General features: G+C 31.9%; 2 protein-coding genes across 2 annotated transcripts; both read left to right on the top strand.

The window, feature by feature from the left end:
* Positions 1 to 2749: 2749 nt before the first annotated feature.
* On the top strand, positions 2750 to 3737 carry LOC25479304 (chitinase 2). Its single transcript, XM_013588202.3, has one exon. It carries the CDS (start codon positions 2838 to 2840, stop codon positions 3720 to 3722), a length of 885 nt encoding a protein of 294 aa, XP_013443656.1. The 5' UTR covers positions 2750 to 2837; the 3' UTR covers positions 3723 to 3737.
* A 17822-nt stretch (positions 3738 to 21559) lies between these two features.
* LOC120577647 (chitinase 2) lies at positions 21560 to 22782 on the top strand. Its single transcript, XM_039829397.1, has one exon. The coding sequence runs from the start codon at positions 21648 to 21650 to the stop codon at positions 22533 to 22535; it is 888 nt and encodes a 295-aa protein (XP_039685331.1). The 5' UTR covers positions 21560 to 21647; the 3' UTR covers positions 22536 to 22782.
* Positions 22783 to 25460: the final 2678 nt, after the last annotated feature.

Raw genomic sequence — 25460 nt, 5'->3', positions numbered from 1 at the left:
CAAAGGTAATTCAAATATACACTTAAATTGGCGTTCCAGTTAGGACTGACAATGAACCGAACTAGCTCGAAAATAGTTCGAGATTCGGTTCGCTAAATAATTCATTGAACTTAATTCGTGAACCAAATGAGTCCAACTTAAGTTCAAAATTAAGCTCGTTAAATAAATGAGTTGAACTTGAGTTATGTGTAATTCGACTCGTTTGGTTCATGACACAATTTTTTTTTTTTTTTGTCGTTACCTATTGCTATATCAATTATAATAGTTTTAAAGGAAATATTATTCATACTTTTTTCATCAAAGGTTTACACTAATTGTCACATTTGAAAATGGCTACTTAATTTAAATCTACTATATGGACACCCGTGCCAAGCACAGACATGAATTTTGACATACTTAAGAGAGAAAATATTGTGTTGTATCAAGTGTCAGTTACAGTCCAACACAATATAGAATAGTGAAGATTGAGCAACATATAAGTGACAAGACTCATATTTCAATGTCTTAAATATTTGGTGAAAACGAGCTATCATTCTCACTCGGAGGATTGCACTTTTCCCTATGGCGACAACCTGTTTCGGTTCGACTTTTTTGGGGATGTAGTCACGAATGCGGAGAGTCTCATACTTGAAGGGGAGATGTTAATGTACAAGTTTGACTTAAAGTTTCAGATTGGATGCAAAAGTAGATATTGAGCATTGTATAAATGATATGACCCGTATACATAATGCCTTGAGGTTTAGGGTGAATATGTGGTGTCAATCTCACTTATGTTTTTCAGTCAATTTCAATGGGTTTTAGCAGCAAAAAAGAGGAGTATTAGAACGATTGCCTATGATTTTAGGGCTTTTGTAAAGTTTTCTATATTTGAATCTGTAATTCTAGTTTTCCTGAAACATAACAATTTTAAGAGATTTTTGAAGTAATTCACGAAGAAATCATGCAAATCGGCAAACCAAGACCATCTGAAGAATTGTCAAGACTTTTGGAAGACCAATTATGAAGATTCAAGAGGTCTCAGGAGACTTTACATAGGGAGGAATTATGTTCCCAAGTTTCAAGGAAAATTATTTAAAGATAAAGACCTAAAAACGACAAAAATCGAAGAAATTGGCCCCATAAGCACACAAGAATGCGCCTAGGGCATGAAAATGCATTACCATGAGCCTAGGGCATATTGCATGTGGTAGCAATAGGATTCCGGAGATAACTTTACCGCTAATGAATTCACTAACATAATAAACATCATCAATTATGTTATGCATAAGCTATGTAATAAACATCACCAGTTACATTCTTCAAATCACGTCAAAATGACTATGAATGCATGGACTTCAAATAAGGACTCGACAATGCATAACTTACCACTTTTGCTAGAAGACACCTTTTAAGAATGTGTCTTTTAGCAAGGCAATACCACTTGGGTTGGCCTAGTGGTATTGGCTTGGAACCTGGGAGTGTGCTCCTCCTCAAGGTCTCAGGTTCAATTATCTCTGGTGCCAATTTAAGGGTTAGTTTAGCTTCTTAAAAAAAAAAAAGTTATTCTATGAGATTTGTTAAAAGACACCAACTAATTTTTATGAAGGTGTCTTTTAGCAAAGTTATAACTAAAAAGTGGAAATCACACCTTGAGGTGTGGGTTGCTAAAAGACACCTTCATGGATGGCTTCTAGCAAAACCATATATATATATATATATATATATATAGGAAATTTGGATGAATATTTCTCCACGATTGATCGATGGAAATTAAAAATGATTAGATAACTTGCTCAGTTGCAAACAGATAAATATTGCAAGATTTTCTAACCCTTTATCTTTTATAGCATCAACTTTTAAAAATATCTAACGAGAATTATTTGGACGAAACGACAATCCATATGGATAAACAAAAAATGTAAGGAAAATTCTATATGAAAATGACTTTTCTGATGAAGTTAACACTATAACATCAAAATTGTAGTGAGTAACACCCCACTGTTTGTACAGTGGCATCAAAAGTTTGGTCCCCATACTATCATCAATTCATGAGATTAACAAGACTACACTTAATTTAATTTTATCCTAGCTTGTTTCAAGTGTAACACCCCACAAAGTGTAACACTTAAGACTATTACATAATATCATCAAGGCTAAAATATGGTTTTAGTCCCTACAAATATGCCTCGTTTTGGTTTTAATTTTTGCAAGGACCTTTTTAAAAAACAAAATATTTTACAGGTACCAAAAACTACAAAATGGGTTCAGTCATCATGTGCCACGTATGCAAATCATCACAAAAATGGGGTCAAGGACTATTTTAAAAAACAAAAAAATTTGCAGGGACCAAAAACAAAAACAAAAATTTACAGGGATTAAAACCAAAACGAGGCATATTTGCAGGGACTAAAACCATATTTTAGCCTATCATCAAATTTGTTTGCATGTTAAAGATGTCAACGATAAAATAGTACTTGTAAGTCCAAGATGTTGCAAGCATTACTAGATGAATTGCTATTGATCATTAATCACTAATCAACAATTTAAAATGAATCAAACATTAAAATCAAAATTAACTTTTTTAAAAAGGTCCGTTTCCTAACTGCACCGTAAAAACTCCCAAAATGTAATGGTATGACAAATGCAGATGACATCATGCAGATGACATCATTAAGATTTTGAAATCCCCTAACAACCATAGTATATGAACATAAGGTAGATCTAAATGCACATGACATGATACCTAAACCTTATAAAAGGGCATCAAGAGTTGGACACTGATTCCAACAAGCCCAGCCACAACCAAATCTAAACAAAGAAATTAAGTGTAGTCACTCCTCCAAATTCCAACTTTCACAATGTCTCATCTCATCATCGGTGACAATGCTGTTGATCCATTCATTTTTCGAGAATACATTGGCGTGAAGCCATACCCAGCTTCTCTTAATAATTTCCCATATGAAATTATTATCGCCAAGCATTTCCATTTCATTTTAGGCTTTGCCAATGATAGTTACAACGAAGAAGGAAAAGGCACCGGAAATTTTAACGCCAATTGGAATAGTGATTTCTTCGGTCCTCAAAATGTGATGGCTCTCAAGAGAAAGTATCCCCATGTCAAGGTGGTAATAAGCATTGGAGGTCGTGATGCTAACTTTCCATTCTTTCCTGCTGCCAGAGAAGAATGGTGCGGCAATGCCGTAGATTCGCTCAAAGAGATCATCCGATCATACAACGACTGTTCCGTCGAAGATAACATCTTAATTGATGGCATTGATATTTTCTATGACTACATCAATACCAATGAAAAAGATTTCTCCAACTACGTTGGGGACGTTATAAATAGACTCAAGAAAGAGGTACGTATCGATGTGGTGTCTATTGCTCCATCCCATGAAACTCATAAACACTACAAGGAACTCTACTTGGCATGCACTGACGATATTAATTGGGTTAACTACCAATTCTACATGCAGCCTATCCCCTCAAAGAACGATTTTCTAAACCTCTTTCTTAATCTTGCAAAAGAATATGATTCTAATAAACTCCTAGTAGGAGGAAGCTCCGATCCAAGTGACGCAAATAATTTTAAACGAGAGGTCTTCATTGAAGGCTGCAAGGAACTCGTCAAAAAAAGATTGATCCGTGGCATTTTCATTTGGAATGCTAATGACTCCGCCACCGAAGTCCCACCTTTCTCCCTTGAGAAAAAGGCACAAGAGATCCTCACTAAAAAAGATTGAGTAATTAATTACTAGCTCTATGTAGCGGGTAATTGAACTTATCATATCCACTATCTATATGTTTAATTATTCGGGTCATTTATCAAACTAAGGGATGGCTATGACGTTCCTTGCTGTAGTTTGATATACATCTTCTAAACAATTTTTTTCAAAGCGACTTATAATTTGGGATAAAAATAGTAGTATAGTATGTATCTACATATATAAACCAATAGAACGACAGTGAAGCGACAACAATGTCTATATAACTTTAAAATAAGTATACTACCTATGTCCCTAAATATCGAACTTCTTGGCAAAATCACTAGAATTAAAAAAAAATGATATTAGTATTAAATTTATTTGTAATTCATATTCTTTTTACAATTTTATCCTTTAAGATCGAAAGTTAATTAATGTTTTCAACATAATATTTATTTTTTATCGAAGAAATTTTTTTTAAATAAATAGGAATTTGTTGGTAAGAAAATAATTAATGTTCTTGAAAACATCAAAGGGGACTTATAATAAGTGACAAAAAAAATCTAAAAAGGCTCTTATAATTAAGGACAGATGTAGTAGTATCATAATTATAATTTAATTTGGCTAGTAGCTGTTTATGTTATTTGGAAAGAGAGAAACAGACGAATTTTCCATAAAAAGGAAGAATCTATTCATGATATATACTTCCTTTGTCCCTATTGTAAGCACCCTTCTATTAGATGCAAAAGGTGCTTACATATAGGGACGGAGGGAGTATTTGTAAACAGGTTATGCTTGCAGTTTTCTTGTGGTTGAAATCGAAGTTTATCTCCTTTGATTTTCACTATAATGATTGGAGGCAAAACTCTTTGATGTATCTCTAATCAGCTCTAACTAAATTTTCCTTTCGTCCAAGTTTTTTCTCTCTTTTTTGGATTGTACTTGGATCTTTGATGTCTTCCTAAGTATACCTTGTGCTGGTTGACTCTTTTGATGGTTATATAAATTTCATTTTAGCCTTTTAAAAAAGAAAATTATAATTTGATTGCTGGATAAACAATTAAAGCTCATAACAATGCTTCCACTAGCAATGTTTTTCGAAGTATTAACTTTGGCTTTCAAACAACTTCTTATGAAATTTCAAGTCCATGAATCGAGTCATTATTGTTTGTTTAATAATGAATTAATCCACTAAATGACTGAATAGAATTATGCATAATTTTCTGCTTGCATGTTTACAAGTTAAAGTGAGTTAGAAGTTGCATAATGTGTTATAAACCTTTGAGGTCCAATACGTATGGATTCACCCTAAAATCATTTACTTCGTTATAAACCCCCACAAAATTCTCAAATAAAAATAACACTGAACCTCCCTGATGTGTTATGATTTATTTGATTGCATAATGTGTTGGAATCTTCATAAAAATGTTGAATGTGACTTTTGCACGAGTTTGTTTTGGCATAATGAATATGATAAATAATTTATTAAACTAATCATTTTGCACCCTAATTTAACATTAGTTACTATAATTTGTCCCCAAATGAAATTCTAACTTTTTTTGTTTTTTATTTTGCACCCTAATTTAATATTACTTACTATTATGCATGGCAATATGGGGCGGGATGAGGTCGTGTTTTACCATAGGTAAGCAACATATGGGTGAAGTGTGGTGGGCATGAATAAAGCTTACATGTGTTTTAGGCTTTGTTTGCCAGTTTAAAGGGGAAGGTTTGGGAAAAAAAGAATGAGCAGGTGGAAGAAATTGAGAAAAATAGGAGGGGAGGGCTTTGGGGGGTTAACTTTTCTTCATATTACAAAACCCTCCTCATTGGGGATAATTAAAAAATTGTATTGGAGGAGGGTTTTGGATGGTTTATATGAATTCTTCAAATTTAATCTATGTTGTTATAATATTTTTAATATTAAAAATATAGTAATCATAAGCATTAATTTATCATTCTTTAAAAAAAAAAAAACTACTCTTTAAAAATTTGGAAAGATTTCTCCATTTTCTCTCATATTTTCCATCCGTCAAAGTCTTCCCTCCCTCTTCCCTCCAAACTCCCAAACAAAACCTAAAACACGCATGTAAGCTTTATTCATGCACACCACACTCCACCAGAAAAGGAAAGCCAATGATTTGTCAATATTTATTGCCATTATGGTATCCCCTAATTATTCACTTAACCTTGACATGTAAGAAAATAATTTATATTAGTATTGTTGAAAAGTGACTTAAAATCTATTTTCTAGTGATTCTACCATTTTGTGCCCATGTGTACGGTTTTGTGCTCAAGCGTAGGAGATATGCTGGAAACATGTTTTGGGGTTGTTGTTTTGCACCTACATGCAAATGCGCGACTAGGTCTATAAAAAAATAATTTTAACATAATTTTAAGTGTGGAAAAATGTTAATTTTGGGGAACCAAAAGAGATGACTCTTGGGAAAGGGTGGTGCCTTTTGGGAAGAGATTCATGGGATGGAAACACATAAGAGGTAAGATTGAGTGAAACTAGGGTTTACCAAAATAGTAGATCCTTAAAAAAACAAAGTCTAAGGATTGGTTCCTTTTGAGGATAGAAAATATGGTTCAGAAACAACTCTAAACACCTTCGATAGAGAAATCATCGAGTCTCGACCATATGAAGAGATTCGAGAAAATGTTAGAATTAGATTTGAAGACTATTCTTGTAACTCCTTTTGAAATCTTTGTGTAAAGTTAGTCTCATGATTAGTTGAACGAAGAGCTGCTCTCTCCATAGGGTAGGTCGGTATTGGACCGAATTGGGTAAACAATATTGTGTGTTACATTGTTGTTCTTCGATTCAATTGTGGTTTTGCTTTACATTATTGTTAGATATGTTGTTATCGCTTGCTATTGTTTTGGCTTTATTTAACTAAAATGCCTAATGCAATATCATTCTAATATATTAGAATCTTAATTAAAAAAACACGTCAGATAAACTTTTACATAATAGTAATTAACTGCGATGATAAACAAGTTACTAACATAATAAATAGTAAATGACAAGGCATCAAATTATAATTAGAATCATATAATAGTAAGGAAAAGGATTACGAAAACAATGCATCCAATCGTATACTTTGTATTTTTGTTTGAAGACATTAAGTTAAACCAGATTTTGCATTCATATTCAATTGATTTGGAGCTGTGATACTCTCTAAACATGAAATTCCATGATTAGTAAATCTGGAATCCTGTTGGGGGAATATCAACGGTAAAACAATGAAGTATCAATTTGCTTCATTTGTTGCTTGGAGCTGTAGTATCACAAGTATGCTTTGTGTGGCCAGTGTGTTTTGTAGCAAGTGTGAGGTAGAAATAGTACATTGTACTAGTGTGTATACCCGTGCGAGGAAAATTTCTTTTGAATTGAATTAAAAATAAAAATCTTGTGGTCTCACCAATTTATAATCCTGACAATTCTCACTACTATTTAATACGAGAATCACTTAAAATGCAATAGCAATATGAACTCCAAACACTAAGAAAATAATTATTAATAGAACCTAACATAGTCCTTCCAACTGCAGTTCCTGTTTTGCAAAACTGCCGGCAACTCAATCACCACTATAGACCTTTGTTCTCCTCTTGTTTCGCTATGTGGTCTGGAATAAAAATCAAAGAAATGCATAATGTCGACATATCAAGAAGGGTGAAGTCGTGTGAGGGCATGCTGCATAGACATCTCAAAATTCAAAAGCAGACGGTGTATTTGTATTCCATCATAATTAACTTTCTCATCTCTCATTAAGTGATAGGCGTCTCTACATGTATTTTTCTGCAAGTAAAAACATAAGAGATACAATACACAATACGGCTTAATCGCGTAAATGGCTTTCTTTTTTTAAATTAAAAATAACTCTGATACTCGTTCGATATGTATCAATGGCATCGCGTTGTGTAACCTCGTTGATATGTATCGAGTACGATTCACGACCAATTTTCCATGTATCCGTGCTTAAGAGATCCACATACAAAAACTAAAAAGCATAATTTTCCTAAATAACCAAAAACCTTGAGATTAATCCCTTCATTCTACATTCAGATGATTAATCAATATTAGTAGACACAATTTTGAGACGGTTTCTTTGCAGCTGTATGGAGGACCTAGTGGAAAACTACACAAAACAACATCAAACTCAAACATAAAGACTGTACCACTTTTAAATCCCAAATCAAAGTAAATTATGACTTTCAGGTGACCAAATTGCTAAAAATTGGTAGAAAAATGTGTACATTTATACAACTAAAATATTTTACACACAGAAGACTTAATGCAACCATATATAGAAGATAATAATGTAAAAAGGCTTAAATATGCTTTTCATCCCTGTAATTATAGGCCGTTTGATTTTTCATCCCTGAACTTACTAATCCTTCCATTTTGCCCCTGTAATTACTAATCATTTGAAAGTTCGTCCCTCTTCCCGGATAATCACTGCCACGTCATCAAATTAGCAAAATGACATGGGAATTGACAAAAATACCCCTGACTTATTTTTAAAAATCTGAAAATAATTTTAAAAAATAAAAAAAATATAATTTTTTGAAATATGAAAAAAATATAAAATTATATAATTTTTTAAAATCTGAATATATAATTTCGAAAATTATTCAAAAATTTGATTTTTTTAAAAATCATAATAATAATTTCGAAAAAATTTACGATTATATAATTTTAAAAAATATATTTTTTGAAATATGAAAAAAAAATGGAAAATTATATATTTTTTTAAAATCAGAATATATAATTTCGAAAATTATTAAAAAATCTGATTTTTTTTAAAGATTTTTTTAAAAATCAGAATATTAATTTCGAAAAAATCTGATTATATATTTTTTAAAATTATGTGAAAAATTATTTCATTTTTTTTCGAAAAAGTTATTTTCAAAATATGTTTAGAATTTTTTTATTTTTTAAAATTATTTTCAGATTTTTTAATTTATAAAAACAATTTTCAGAATTTTAAAAATAAGCCAGGGGTATTTTTGTCAATTCCCATGCCATTTTGCTAATTTGATGACGTGGCAGTGATTATCCGGGAAGAGGGACGAACTTTCAAATGATTAGTAATTACAGGGGCAAAATGGAAGGATTAGTAAGTTCAGGGATGAAAAATCAAACGGCCTATAATTACAGGGATGAAAAGCATATTTAAGCCATGTAAAAAACACCAAAACTTCTTTCAGAAGAAAAAAAATGTCAACAACACCAAAACTTCATTAGCTTCTATTTTCACACAATCAATAGTAACTTGTTAGAAAAACTTGTTAGAAAAACTTCCGTTTCCTTAACTTCTATTTTACACAATGTTTCACTACTCCTAAGCACACCTTTCATTACTTGCCAAAACACCCTTTCCAACTCATTTACCTGTGATCAGTGAGCACAAAGACCCTTTTCCCATTCATATGCTTCTTCCTTGATGTACCTCCATCTATACACTACAAGAAAATTTGTAATTTGCTACGACATTTTTGTGGTTAGCTCGTAGCTAATTTCAAGCGAACGTGGTTACCTATAGATATGCTATGAAATAGCTTTTGAATTGGCCGTAGCATGGATTGAGAGAAAAGCTTGCCAACAAAATCATTCTTAGTAAATCCTAATAGAAAAATTTCCTAGCAAACACTTGGTTAATCCGTAGCAAATAAGTATTCAAATTGTATTTTACGTAGCAAGATAACTATGACTTATCATAGCAATTTTTCAACAAATCCATAACACATAGCCAAGACTTATCATGGCAATTTTGTAGCAACTCTAAATCAAAAATTTAAAATCAAATTTAAAGATCCTACCAATTATGAGGTTTTTACCTTTTTATTTAATTAATATATTTAAATCACTGCCAATCAATTAATAAGCAGCTTTAGTGTAACACACGAGAAATCCAAAACAAGTATTGCATAATAAATTATGTAATACAATAAATAATCCAATATTAAGGTTATACAAAATATATTTTTTTCAAATTAGGCTATACAATAATAATCTAGTATGAGGACTAAATGAAATATTAATAAAGTTTACAATTCTCTCAGTGAAAACAAGTTGCCCCAGAAGATATGCCATAGGGAACCTAATCCCTTCTGCTCTTGGTCTGCAATAATAGACAAAGAAGCTTTCAATTCAGTGGAAATAAAAAGTAATAAACGTACTGTCATACCCCAATTTTGGACCGTTTAAAATCTCTTGTCCGTATTTTAAAATGGTTCACGTTCCCTTTTATTCGTTTTTTTTACCATTTAAAATTCGGGTTTCTTGTCTTTAGTCATTCAAAAAGTTTTTATTTTTACATTTAAATCAACGTTCGCATTTCACAACAATTAAAACCGTCTCACTTTCATTTTTATGACGCATTTTTGTTATATAGTCTTTTTAGTCGTAACGATCATGTCTAAAAAAAAAGAAGGCCTAATCGCATTTTAAAAAGGCGTTTTTTTAAAAAAATCATTTCAACCGAAATTCCGGCAGGGAGGATACTTTGAAGTACCTCATGTCAAATTCCGAAGGGACTTTTTATTTTTTTTTTTTAATTTTTTTTATTTGTCTTTTTTTAGTTTGTTTATTATTATTTTATTTTGTTATTATTATTTTTTTTATTTTTTTATAAAAAAAAACAAAGAAAGAAAGAAGACTCACGTCTTCCTCTCTTCTTTTCTTTTTTCTTTTCTTTTTCTTTTCTTTTTATTTATTTTATTTATTTATTTATTTATTTGTTAAGCCTTTGTCCCCAAGTCTCAGCTGCAGGGGCATTTTGGTCATTGTTTTGTACCAGAGCCAACCCTAGTTTGTCACTATAAATACACTGTCCAATCATTGGGAAATGGGTCCGAAATTACTGTTCACGTCAGAAAAAAATCAGCATCAATTCACAAACCCTATTTTTCCATTTTTCCAACCAGTTTTCAGATCAAACACTAAAATTACAAAGAAATAACATGAACTCATGAAGAACAGTCATAGATTCATCAAAATCCAGCAACACAAAACTTAAACAAAACATCAAATCAGCCCATACAACCACACAAATCATCATCATCCAAACTGTACAAACAGATCCAAACCGAACCGGAAAAAGGAGAGGAGCAAACCGAACCGGAAAAAGGGGAGGAGAACCGGACCGGATTCAAACAAAGAGAGGGAGATCGGAAAAAGAGGTATTGGTTTTCTTTCAACTTTATGTTGTGTTTTGTATGAAGTTTTTTTGAAACTAAATTTGTAGATCTAGCTCAAATTTCTCTACCCTTTTTAAAACTAATACCGGATTCGAGTAGAGGAAGGGAAGAGGAGTGGTTTGATGTAAAAAAATTCGAAAAAAAAGCAAAAAAAAAACTCCGGCGCGGCGGCGCTCCGGCCGACCACCGCGCCGGAGCAGCTCCGGCCGCCCCTCCCCCACCTTCTTCTCCGGCGAGATTCCTAGAGAGAAGTGGGAGCTTCTCTCTCTAGGTTTTTAGAAAGAGGTTTTTTTGTGAATTGTGTTATGTTTTTTTTGTTAGAACTCTTTTATAATGCTTTCTTTTTTGTTGGATCTTGTGCACATGCGCATACTGCAATTCAGTGCTCCATCGCGTTACAGCCCTTGGATCTGGATCATTCCTTGATCTGAGGGCTCCTGTGTATCTTGATTTTGGATCAGGTGGATTTTTTTTTCTGCGTGAGTATGGTGTGGTTTCTGTTTGGACCATCAGATCGTTGATCTGACGGTCACTGTGTTTTCAGTATAATCCCTTTGTTTCTATGTTGTTCTTGTGACCCTTGGATCGTTGGATCCAATGGCTGTGATGAATCCAGTGAATGAATCTGGACTATTGATTTAATCCAATGGTCCAGAATTAATCCTGCTGAGCCAATGTTTTACTATTTTTTTATTTTTAATTATCTTTATTTTTTTAAATACTGTTTTTACACTTTGTTGACATTTTTGTGGTTAGAAAAATTCCAAAAAAATATTTTTTCTCACTATTTTAATTTTCCCTAATTTTAAAAATCCTTTCTATTTGTTTTCTTTTGTGTTTTTTGTTTATCTCTTATATGATGACCTTAATTTTTATTTGTCTTAATTCTTGCTTATTATTTCTTATGTCTCATTCATCATAATATTTCTTGTGATTACTAACTACTTAATTTTTGTCTTGAATCATAGCATGCACATTTAATTTTCTCATTATATTATTTTGTCATTGACTTAGTATGTATAAATAGGGGATTGATGTAATTTTATTTCTTGCATTTTATTTTGGCATAAAGGCCTTAGGGTTGTATCTAGGAATTGATGTAATAATGTAGGTAGCACAAGCACCGACACATGCACCGACACTACCACATTTTATTTACCGCTTTCCGTTAGTTTTTACGATGTTACGTTAGTTATCACCGTTAGTTTAGAAAAAACCTTTTTATAAAAAAAAATCAAATATGTCAAATTCAAAAAAAAAATCATTTTCTTAGCAACATTTTCTCTTTATTTTCTTAATCAAATTCTCAATCAATCTTAATTCAACTTCAACCATTTCTTTTCAAAAATCAATCAACCTCACTCATTTCTTTTATCTCATGCCTTGAGGCCTCTTTCTCTTCTTAAAACCCATTTTCAAAAAAATCTTAAAATCAACCTAACCCACCAAAGAAATTCTTGAGTGGAACTACGTCGGTTTTGATCCCTTCCCAAAAGGGTACGTAGGCAGAGGACTCGTCCTTCCAAATCAAATAAAAATAACCAAAAACATACTTCTTCTCCCTCCATTCTTTCACTTAGACATTAGGCAATAATTTTTCAAATAAACGAGTAACTTAGCACAAAATAATCTAAGTAAGAGGTTCCTATGGAATACCATAGACGCTTAGGATGCTAGGACCTTCCCTTCGCGTAACCAACCCCCGAATCCAAAGTCTCGATAAGGGTTTTTACTCATTTTTTTTCCTTCCCAAGAATAAAAATCGAGAGTTCAAAGATCGACGATTCAAATCAATTAATGGTTTGACATCCGAAAATCGTGAGCACACGTACATAAAAACTATATAGTATCTTATAATTTATCTCTAAAATACCTGTGCTTTCCAAGATGTTAAACACACCAAATAAAATCTGTCAAGAGACACATGTCCACTGCTCTCTAGTAATACATTTTTGGCTTCAAATTTCTTTTATATACCTTGTGAATTTTCACCAAATAATATCATATGTCATAATGTTGCTCTAGTTTTTGTGTATATGTAAATCATATTTTCAGTGATAAAAAGAAAAGGATGATATGATTACTACCAGGCCAATTTATAACACCTTATATTGATCATGTCATGAGTGTTATTGACTAATATGAACATAAAATCAATTATCATCACAATCATTAGTCCATGTCAGTAACATGAAAGTAATAAATCACAAGTTGCTAATATTGTTGAAGACCTTCTTCATATTTATTGTTTTAAAATAACAATTTGAGTCCTTGTTCAGACCTCGTAATCATAGTTGCTCTTTTGCAACGGATAACACTTGTGTACCATTAAGGTACGATATATCATTGGCCAATTAGAGTGTGCCACCTACCAATGTTACTTTATAAATATTTTATTTGATATATTTTTTAAAAGGATACGCCACGTGACAGACCCTAATTGGCCAATAGTATATACCATTGGTACCTTAATGATACACAAGTGTTATCCCTTGTGCAACATAATAATCGTCATGTAGTAGAAAATCACTGTTAGGAAACATGATATCCAATGAAGGAATGAGAGAAAACTCAAATAATATTTCTATTGATGATAAAAGTGAATATTACAATGATAAGAGCTACCTTCTAATGAGGTGGTTACAAGTATATATACTACTACAAACTAGTATCTAACATATATCTCTAATAGTCCCCCTCAGGTTGGAAGGTGTTCAAAACACTTCCAACTTGAAATGAGAAAATACAAGGAAATACATCAAGCAAATGAAAATACAAGGTAAGATGCCGGAAATACATCGGCCAAGAGCATAGCAACAACCAAATGCTTATCCAACAAGAGGAAACCACAACTCAGACCACTTGGAGGAAGAAGCAACAAACCAACGCTTAACCACCATCCGGTGGAAGCCAACATCGACAAAGCCATAAAAGACACAACGCTTAACCATCAAGAGTTCTCAATAACTCAAGACAGAAGCACAAGAAGAAGAAGAAGAAGAAGAAGAAGACTTTTTAGCTCTTTTGAGCTGACTTTTTTTTTTCTTTCAAAAAATGTCATTAATTTTCAATAAAAATAACACATGTAACAAATAGATAAGAATAATTACCTTTAAAAAAAATAGATAAGAATAAATTTAAATATTAAAAAAAATGTAGCAAACACGATATGAATATATAAACGTATAGATTTTTTCCTTTATCATTTAAAAAGAGTAACAAATTAGATGAGTATATTTATACTTACTTTTTCATTATCTCAATTATACCCCTAAACAACTTTGTATAAAAAAGATTGTTGTTTGTGTCTTTAAAAAAAACAATTTAGATTATATTTTGTTTTTTTATATTGTTGGTGTCATTGAAATAGATAATCATGGTTAGTTTGATTTGTTATAACTTTTTTTTTTTAAAGAAGATTTGTTATAACTTGAAAGCAACAAACATTTATATATAAAAAAAAAAAAAACGTTCATAATTTTCAAAAGTTGACGCAATAAAAAGAGTGGTGTGTGTGTAATTACGCTTCTTTCCTTCTGCTGGCATATGAAGGCAAATCATCCGAGTTTTACTTTCAATTACCATACATGGTGGATAAATCCTCTTCTTTGTTTGGGACTTCTCATTTAACAACAATTTCATTTTTGTTTTTTTACGCGTGCCTTCATTGTGGCTTTATCGCTTCGATTCTTAGTTTGCTGATGTAACAAATATTTTTATTCCTTAACTTTTTTTTGGTACTACTTGTGCTGAAAAGACTAAGATGTTTGATTAATATATATTTCATTTTAACTTCTTAAAACATCAAACAATTAATAATTACTAACAATAATTGACGATAATAGTAGCATCTTTCTCCTGCCGTGCAAGCCGTGTGTTTGAGTCAATGCTTGATGCTAATTTTAGGTCTCCCATTTACACTATGGGAAAATTCAGATGTAAAAATGCATTTTCATACAAGGACTATAGTGGTGATATACATACACATTGAATAATATAGCTTTCAAAGGGTAGAAAAATTATTGCATCTGATCCAACCTATCTTAACTTATGTTTTAAATTGTAATAAATAATAAAATAATATCTTTATTATTATTGTGTATGAACAGATATAAGTGCAGGCCTTTGTTAAGATGATGGAGGAATACAAAAGAGTAGACTTCTATTGGTCTTCGTCTTCCCCACACGTATTGCATTTAAGCTAGCAGCTACCACGTCATAAGCTAGTAACTTCGTGTGATTGTGACAATACTCTTTACACACTTTGAGTTTTGGGAAAGATGAGAAAGAAGGTTGTAATCTGTTGTCGTGTGAGTGCAGATATGGATTTCCAGTGTGGTTTCTAACACTAAATTATTGACATTAAACTGTCGTAGGACCAACAATAATAATTATATTTTGTTTTTAATACATTAACTTTGTTCTTGATTATATACTTGTGGATTTGTTAGGAAAAATGGTACATCTAAATAAACATGTGGATTGATACAAAACAATGAAGAATGTCATGGAATGGGGGGGATCAAGACCAAAACTGCACCACGTATACGCAACAACATTCAAGAATGCACACTACCGACAAGTTTAGTTGAATAACGACAATTAGTGTTAATTTTGTAAGCCACGATGTTAGGACAATTGAATTACATGTTATGTTACTTTATCTATAAATATGACATGTAAATTTTTAATTAGACTTTCATAATCAATCTAACTATTATTTTACTCACAATTAACCTTTTTGCCTTTTATTTACTTGTGCTATGGTTAGTTCATTAATTCTCGACAATTCAACACTCTGCTCGCGATTTATCCTTATTTAATTGTTCAGGTCAACAACTATACCTACATACATATTATCCACCCAATAAGATTTTTAAGTCTGCAACGAGAATTGAATTTGGGTATTGATTTGTCCGGTGAGAACAATTGAGTGGCAACGGCGACAAAGAGAGTTATGAGGCTTCGCGGTGGAACGAAAGGTGCTTACAAACATGTTAGCACTCCGACGCTCAAGTCACTAAAGGAACTGAGAAAGAGTGTGTAGAAAGTGTTGTGAAAAGTGATGTGTACCTTGTGGGTGAAGCAAATTCACCCATATATAGGCGCGTGTTGGTCATAGCCGTCTCCGAGTTATGTAGCGTGTGATTAGTATAATACCCTTAAACCCCAATGCAATAATTTATGCAAATAAATCATTTATTCAAAAGAGTTTTAGATCTCGTTTACCTTCCTTATTCTTCGGAGTTTTATTAATATATATTTTATATTTTTTTAATCATTAATATATACTATACAAGTAACCACAATTTGGCCCTAGGCCGTCGCATCCCCTAGCCTATGCCTAGGGTCGGTTCTGAATACATCTAAAATAAAATGCAGTTTTTTGCAATTTCAATTTGATTTGGTTCAATTTAAGATTTTTTTATTGGATTTGTTCGATTTTGAACACCCATATTCACAAGTAGCAATATCTTTGAAGATACACCCCTATTAATGAGAATTAATTTTGCAATATCATTCATAACTTTCATTGATCCGGAGGAAGTATAGTATAATATACTATACTATACTTTTGAAGTATATATTAGATTTCATAACTTTCACAAGTAACCACAACTTGATATTATATACTATACTTTCTCCGATCTCAAATGTAACCAATTTTTCACTTTTTAGATTCATTTAATAAATTATGTATGTGGTTCATATTATAGACCACATACATCATTTATTGAATGAATCTAAAAAGTGAAAAGTTGGTTACATTTGTGACCGGATGAAGTAGGATATAATATAATATAGGGAAATCCTAACCGGTGCCCCAGGGCACTGGTTAAGCATATGAAAAAGAAAATTATATAATAGTTAATGCATTGAAATTGTGTAATAAATTTATAATAAAGTCAAAAACAGTTTCCTTCTACGGTAATAATTCTCTTTTATGATATGATTAATCAGTATCCTGGAAACTCTGGTTAGCAGGACCCATAATATAATATAATAAAAGAGTAAATGTTACAAAAATGTTAAAATAAGTTATGTTAGCATGCTAGTCACCGGAGGAATCCCTATATGTGTAGTTGGAATCGTTGGTGTGTTGACATAAATGAGTTATTCTTTTTAATAAGTGCTTTAAATAGTTTCAACGTACGGCGGCTATTTAATGTGTACTTTCTTCGGCTATTTAAGTGTGTTAAAATGTAAATTAGTAATTTATTGTGGTTACTTGTGAAAGTTATGAAATCTATAGTATACTTCAAAAGTATAGTATAGTATACTATACTTCCTCCAGATCAATGAAAGTTATGAATGATATTGCAAAATTAACTCTCATTAATAGGGGTGTATCTCCAAAGGTATTGCTACTTGTGAATAGGGGTGTTCAAAATCGAACAAATTCAATAAAAAAAATCGCAAATTGAACCAAATCAAACCGAAACCGTAAAAAACTGCATTTTGTTTCAGATGTATTCAGGGCCAACCCTATGCATAAGCTAGGGGATATGATGGCCTAGGGCCCATGCTGGTACGGGCCCAATTTTTTTAAGGTGGAGGTGTATATAGAAATATATGGTTTTTGAAGGTATATATAGCAAAGTTCACCGAAAGGCCCCACACATTAACATGATGAAGAGCTAGGTTGTAGGTTGTTAATGTTTTTGGCCCAATTTGCTATGTATACGCATGTATAGCACATATTTCTATATACATCCTCCCTATAAAAAAAATAAAATTGGTTGTTCTTAATAATGTGCCAAAAAAATATTATTATCGAAGAAATTTGTAATATTTTTTTAGGCCCTTTGTTCCTAATAATGTGCCTCACTAATATTAAAAATATTTGTGATATTTATTATCCAATAAATTGAGATTATTTTCATAACAAAACAAATTCTATTTTAGTTGAAAATGAGCCTACTAGAAAACTTAATCTTAATCTAGTCTTTCAAAGATTCCAAAATAATAAATTATATCAATATTGTAATGTCAAATTTCTTGAATTGATTCAATGGATTGCATATTTGACTTTAATAATGCAAGATCATGCGAGACGTATTCATAATTATAAAACCGATGTGAGACGCATTTGGGATCATGTGGCCCACTCAACATTTTTTTTTTTGTTTTGTTGTTCTTGTTGTTAATAGCTGTATTTGACATACAATGTTTTGAGGTGCTAAAATTTCAGTCTACTTCATAAGTGTTATTGTTCTCTACTTCTACGGTATTTTATTTTGGTTTGCTGTCTATGAAGTGTTTGATTTATTTTCAGATGTTGCCTAAAAAATCATTTATTTGGTAATGAAAAGCGAAATAAAAAACGAAATGAAGAGCTAATAAAAGCACCACAATGAGCGAAAAAAAATTATGATGTATAATGTAAAGGACTCATTTTCTCATATTATAGTTAAGAACAGTACTATATGTATTCATATCGGTTTCTTATTCTTTGGTGTTTTATTAATATATACTGTACTGTATATATATTTCTCCACGAAGGAAAAAATTATTAGACAAATGCTATCCCAAAAGTTATTAGACAAATGTTGTCCAAAAAAATTTTCACTATAAATTTTCACTCAGCTACTCAATACCTTGCCAGCCAACGCCTACATGTCCTTGTATGGAAATGCATTTTCACATCTATATTTTCTCATAGTGTGAATGGGGAGACCTGTCATCATTAAACATTAACTCAAACATACGGCATGCATCGTTGGAGAAGGATGCTACTCTTATCCTCAATTATTGTTAGTAATTATTGATATTACGTAGAGATTGAGATTCTATCCATCAACTTTATTATCAATTATAAACTCCTTTACTTTAGTCACCAAACTAACTTAATATATTTATATTAAGTTCGGTGTTTGATATTTTTTTTTTTTTGCTTTTACACTCCTTGAATCAGAGTCTGATATTTGTATGACGATCATACAACATGTTTCAGAAAACTCAAACATGTATCTCAATTTGTTTTTTGCTTCGATGCACGGTGATCCTTATGTGCGGGGTCTTGTTAATTCAAAGGTAATTGAAATATAGACTTAAATTGGCGTTCCAGTTAGGACTGACAATGAACCGAACTAGCTCGAAAATAGTTCGAGATTCGGTTCGGTAAATAATTCATTGAACTTAATTCATGAACCAAATGAGTCGAACTTGAGTTCAAAATTAAGCTCGTTAAATAAATGAGTTGAACTTGAGTTATGTGTAATTCGACTCGTTTGGTTCACGACACAATATTTTTATTTTTTTTGTTGTTACCCATTGCTATATCAATTATAATAGTTTTAAAGGAAATAATATTCATACTTTTTCATCAAAGGTTTACACTATTGTCACATTTGAAAATGGCTACTTAATTTAAATATACTAGTATGGACACCCGTGCCGAGCACAGACATTAATTTAGACATACTTAAGAGAGAAAATATTGTGTTGTATCAAGTGTCAATTACAGTCCAACACAATATAGAATTGTGAAGATTGAGCAACATATAAGTGAGAAGGCTCAAATTTCAATGTCTTAAATATTTGGTGAAAACGTGCTATCATTCTCACTCGGAGGATTGCACTTTGCCCTATGGCGGCAACCTGTTTCGGTTCGACTTTTTTGGGGATGTAGTCACGAATGCGGAGAGTCTCATACTTGAAGGGGAGATGTTAATGTGCAAGTGTGACTTAAAGTTTCATATTGGATGCAAAAGTAGATATATTGAGCATTGTACAAATGATATGACCCGTATACATAATGCCCTGAGGTTTAGGGTGAATATGTGGTGTCAATCTCACTTATGTTTTTCAGTCAATTTCAATGGGTTTTAGCAGCAAAAAGGAGGAGTATTAGAACGATTGCCTATGATTTTAGGACTTTTGTAAAGTTTTCTATATTTGAATCTGTAATTCTAGTTTTCCTGAAACATAACAATTTTAAGAGATTTTTGAAGTAATTCACGAAGAAATCATGCAAATCGGCAAACCAAGACCACCTGAAGAATTGTCAAGACTTTTGGAAGACCAATAATGAAGATTCAAGAGGTCTCAGGAGACTTCACATAGGGAGGAATTATGTTCCCAAGTTTCAAGAAAAATTATTTAAAGACAAAGACCTAAAAACGACAAAAATCGAAGAAATTGGCCCCATAAGCACACAAGAATGCGCCTAGGGCATAAAAATGCATTACCATGAGCCCAGGGCATATTGCATGTGGTAGCAATAGGATTCCGGAGATAATTTTACCGCTAATGAATTCACTAACATAATAAACATCATCAATTATGTTATGCATAAGCTATGTAATAAACATCACCAATTACATTCTTCAAATCACGTCAAAATGACTATGAATGCATGGACTTCAAGTAAGGACTCGACAATGCATAACTTACCAACACACACACATATATATATATATATATATATATATATATATATATATATATATATATATATATATGGGTTTTGCTAGAAGACACCTTTTAAGAATGTGTCTTTTAGCAAGGCAATACCACTTGGGTTGGCCTAGTGGTATTGGCTTGGAACCTGGGAGTGTGCTCCTCCTCAAGGTCTCAGGTTCGATTCTCTCAAGTGCCAATTTAAGGGGGTTAGTTTAGCAAATATTGCAAGATTTTCTAACCCTTTATCTTTTATAGCATCAACTTTTAAAAATATCTAACGAGAATTGTTTGAACGAAACGACAATCCATATGGATAAACAAAAAAAGTAAGGAAAATTCTATATGAAAATGACTTTTCTGATGAAGTTAACATTATAACATCAAAATTGTAGTGAGTAACACCCCACTGTTTGTACAGTGGCATCAAAAGTTTGGTCTCCATACTATCATCAATTCATGAGATTAACAAGACTACACTTAATTTAATTTTATACTAGCTTGTTTCAAGTGTAACACCCCACAAAGTGTAACACTTAAGACTATTACATAATATCATCAAAGCTAAAATATGGTTTTAGTCACTGCAAATATGCCTCGTTTTGGTTTTAATCCTTGTGAAAAAAAAATTGTTTTTGGTCCCTGCAAATTTTTTTGTTTTTGTTTTAATCCAGGGACTATTTTCAAAAACAAAAATTTTTGCAGGGACCTTTTTAAAAAACAAAATATTTTGCAGGGACCAAAAACTACAAAATGGGTTCAGTCATCATGTGCCACGTATGCAAATCATCACAAAAATGGGGTCAGGGACTATTTTAAAAAACAAAAAATTTTGCAGGGACAAAAACAAAACAAAAAAATTTGAAGGTATTAAAACCAAAACGAGGCATATTTGTAGGGACTAAAACCATATTTTAGCCTATCATCAAATTTGTTTGCATGTTAAAGATGTCAACGATAAAATAGTACCTGTAAGTCCAAGATGTTGCAAGCATTACTAGATGAATTGCTATTGATCATTAATCACTAATCAACAATTTAAAATGAATCAAACATTAAAATCAAAATTAACTTTTTTAAAAAGGTCCGTTTCCTGACTGCACCGTAAAAACTCCCAAAATGTAATGGTATGACAAATGCAGATGACATCATGCAGATGACATCATTAAGATTTTGAAATCCCCTAACAACCATAGTATATGAACATAAGGTAGATCTAAATGCACATGACATGATACCTAAACCTTATAAAAGGGCATCAAGAGTTGGACACTGATTCCAACAAGCCCAGCCACAACCAAATCTAAACAAAGAAATTAAGTGTAGTCACTCCTCCAAATTCCAACTTTCACAATGTCTCATCTCATCATCGGTGACAATGCTGTTGATCCATTCATTTTTCGAGAATACATTGGCGTGAAGCCATACCCAGCTTCTCTTAATAATTTCCCATATGAAATTATTATCGCCAAGCATTTCCATTTCATTTTAGGCTTTGCCAATGATAGTTACAACGAAGAAGGAAAAGGCACCGGAAATTTTAACGCCAATTGGAATAGTGATTTCTTCGGTCCTCAAAATGTGATGGCTCTCAAGAGAAAGTATCCCCATGTCAAGGTGGTAATAAGCATTGGAGGTCGTGATGCTAACTTTCCATTCTTTCCTGCTGCCAGAGAAGAATGGTGCGGCAATGCCGTAGATTCGCTCAAAGAGATCATCCGATCATACAACGACTGTTCCGTCGAAGATAACATCTTAATTGATGGCATTGATATTTTCTATGACTACATCAATACCAATGAAAATGATTTCTCCAACTACGTTGGGGACGTTATAAATAGACTCAAGAAAGAGGTACGTATCGATGTGGTGTCTATTGCTCCATCCCATGAAACTCATAAACACTACAAGGAACTCTACTTGGCATGCACTGACGATATTAATTGGGTTAACTACCAATTCTACATGCAGCCTATCCCCTCAAAGAACGATTTTCTAAACCTCTTTCTTAATCTTGCAAAAGAATATGATTCTAATAAACTCCTAGTAGGAGGAAGCTCCGATCCAATTGACGCAGATAATTTTAATCCAGACGAATTCGTTGAAGCCTGCAACGATCTCCACAAAACTAAATCGCTCCGTGGAATTTTCATTTGGAATGCTAATGACTCCGCCAACAACGTCCCACCTTTCTACCTCGAGAAAAAGCTACAAGGGGAGTATAAAAGATTGACTAATTAATTACTAGCTCTATGTAGCCGGTAATTAAACTTATAATATCCACTATCTATATGTTTAATTATTCGGGTCATTTATCAAACTAAGGGATGGCTATGACGTTCCTTGCTGTAGTTTGATATACATCTTCTAAATAAGACCCAAAAAAACTTTAATTATTGCATGTGTGTGTTTTGTGTGTCGCACAGGTTAGTTACTTGTGCTATGTACGTTGTTTTAATAATGAATGAATATGTTATTTTTATCTTTATTTTTTTATACTACTACTATATTGAGTGCCCTTTCATGAGTTAATAATAATAAGAAACAGTCAAATAGATATTATGAGTTATTTTATAAAAAAAATTTCTAATAAATTGTATGAAAAAGATAAATTATATAACGTTTTGGTCATTTTACACGTATTAAGAAATGTAATAAATTTAGTATGTTGAAGAGATATTATAAGCTGTTTTACAAAATTGTCTTTAATAAATGATATGAAAAAGATAATTAAAGAATTGAAAAATATTGAGAGAATGATAAATAGTTAAAAGTATAATAGAAAAAGTAATAATAATGTTTCATTGAAACTGTAAAGCGAACTAAAATTTTAAACAATTTTTTTCAAAGCGACTTATAATTTGGGATAAAAATAGTAGTATAGTATGTATCTACATATATAAACCAATAGAACGACAGTGAAGCGACAACAATGTCTATATAACTTTAAAATAAGTATATTACCTATGTCCCTAAATATCGAACTTCTTGGCAAAATCACTAGAATTAAAAAAAATGATATTAGTATTAAATTTATTTGTAATTCATATTCTTTTTACAATTTTATCCTTTAAGACCGAAAGTTAATTAATGTTTTCAACATAATATTTATTTTTTATCGAAGAAATTTTTTTTAAATAAATAGGAATTTGTTTGTAAGAAAATAATTAATGTTCTTGAAAACATCAAAGGGGACTTATAATAAGTGACAAAAAAAATCTAAAAAGGCTCTTATAATTAAGGACAGATGTAGTAGTATCATAATTATAATTTAATTTGGCTAGCAGCTGTTTATGTTATTTGGAAAGAGAGAAACAGACGAATTTTCCATAAAAAGGAAGAATCTATTCATGATATATACTTCCTTTGTCCCTATTGTAAGCACCCTTCTATTAGATGCAAAAGGTGCTTACATATAGGGACGGAGGGAGTATTTGTAAACAGGTTATGCTTGCAGTTTTCTTGTGGTTGAAATCGAAGTTTATCTCCTTTGATTTTCACTATAATGATTGGAGGCAAAACTCTTTGATGTATCTCTAATCAGCTCTAACTAAATTTTCCTTTCGTCCAAGTTTTTTCTCTCTTTTTTGGATTGTACTTGGATCTTTGATGTCTTCCTAAGTATACCTTGTGCTGGTTGACTCTTTTGATGGTTATATAAATTTCATTTTAGCCTTTTAAAAAAGAAAATTATAATTTGATTGCTGGATAAACAATTAAAGCTCATAACAATGCTTCCACTAGCAATGTTTTTCGAAGTATTAACTTTGGCTTTCAAACAACTTCTTATGAAATTTCAAGTCCATGAATCGAGTCATTTGTGTTTGTTTAATAATGAATTAATCCACTAAATGACTGAATAAAATTATGCATAATTTTCTGCTTGCATGTTTTCAAGTTAAAGTGAGTTAGAAGTTGCATAATGTGTTATAAACCTTTGAGGTCCAATACGTATGGATTCATCCTAAAATCATTTACTACGTTATAAACCCCCACAAAATTCTCAAATAAAAATAACACTGAACCTCCCTGATGTGTTATGATTTATTTGATTGCATAATGTGTTGGAATCTTCATAAAAATGTTGAATAATGTGACTTTTGCACGAGTTTGTTTTGGCATAATGAATATGATAAATAATTTATTAAATTAATCATTTTGCACCCTAATTTAACATTAGTTACTATAATTTGTCCCCAAATGAAATTCTAACTTTTTTTGTTTTTTATTTTGCACCCTAATTTAATATTACTTACTATTATGCATGGCAATATGGGGCGGGATGAGGTCGTGTTTTACCATAGGTAAGCAACATATGGGTGAAGTGTGGTGGGCATGAATAAAGCTTACATGTGTTTTAGGCTTTGTTTGCCAGTTTAAAGGGGAAGGCTTGGGAAAAAAAGAATGAGCAGGTGGAAGAAATTGAGAAAAATAGGAGGGGAGGGCTTTGGGGGGTTAACTTTTCTTCATATTACAAAACCCTCCTCATTGGGGATAATTAAAAAATTGTATTGGAGGAGGGTTTTGGATGGTTTATATGAATTCTTCAAATTTAATCTATGTTGTTATAATATTTTTAAAATTAAAAATATTGTAATCATAAGCATTAATTTATCATTCTTTAAAAAAAAAAAAAAACTACTCTTTAAAAATTTGGAAAGATTTCTCCATTTTCTCTCATATTTTCCATCCGTCAAAGTCTTCCCTCCCTCTTCCCTCCAAACTCCCAAACAAAACCTAAAACAAACATGTAAGCTTTATTCATGCACACCACACTCCACCAGAAAAGGAAAGCCAATGATTTGTCAATATTTATTGCCATTATGGTATCCCCTAATTATTCACTTAACCTTGACATGTAAGAAAATAATTTATATTAGTATTGTTGAAAAGTGACTTAAAATCTATTTTCTAGTGATTCTACCATTTTGTGCCCATGTGTACGGTTTTGTGCTCAAGCGTAGGAGATATGCTGGAAACATGTTTTGGGGTTGTTGTTTTGCACCTACATGCAAATGCGCGACTAGGTCTATAAAAAAATAATTTTAACATAATTTTAAGTGTGGAAAAATGTTAATTTTGGGGAACCAAAAGAGATGACTCTTGGGAAAGGGTGGTGCCTTTTGGGAAGAGATTCATGGGATGGAAACACATAAGAGGTAAGAT

Source organism: Medicago truncatula, chromosome 8, assembly GCF_003473485.1.
Source record: "Medicago truncatula cultivar Jemalong A17 chromosome 8, MtrunA17r5.0-ANR, whole genome shotgun sequence".
Taxonomy (NCBI): Eukaryota; Viridiplantae; Streptophyta; class Magnoliopsida; order Fabales; family Fabaceae; genus Medicago; species Medicago truncatula.
Note: the sequence above shows the minus strand (reverse complement) of the source record. Positions and strands in the feature narration are given on the sequence as shown.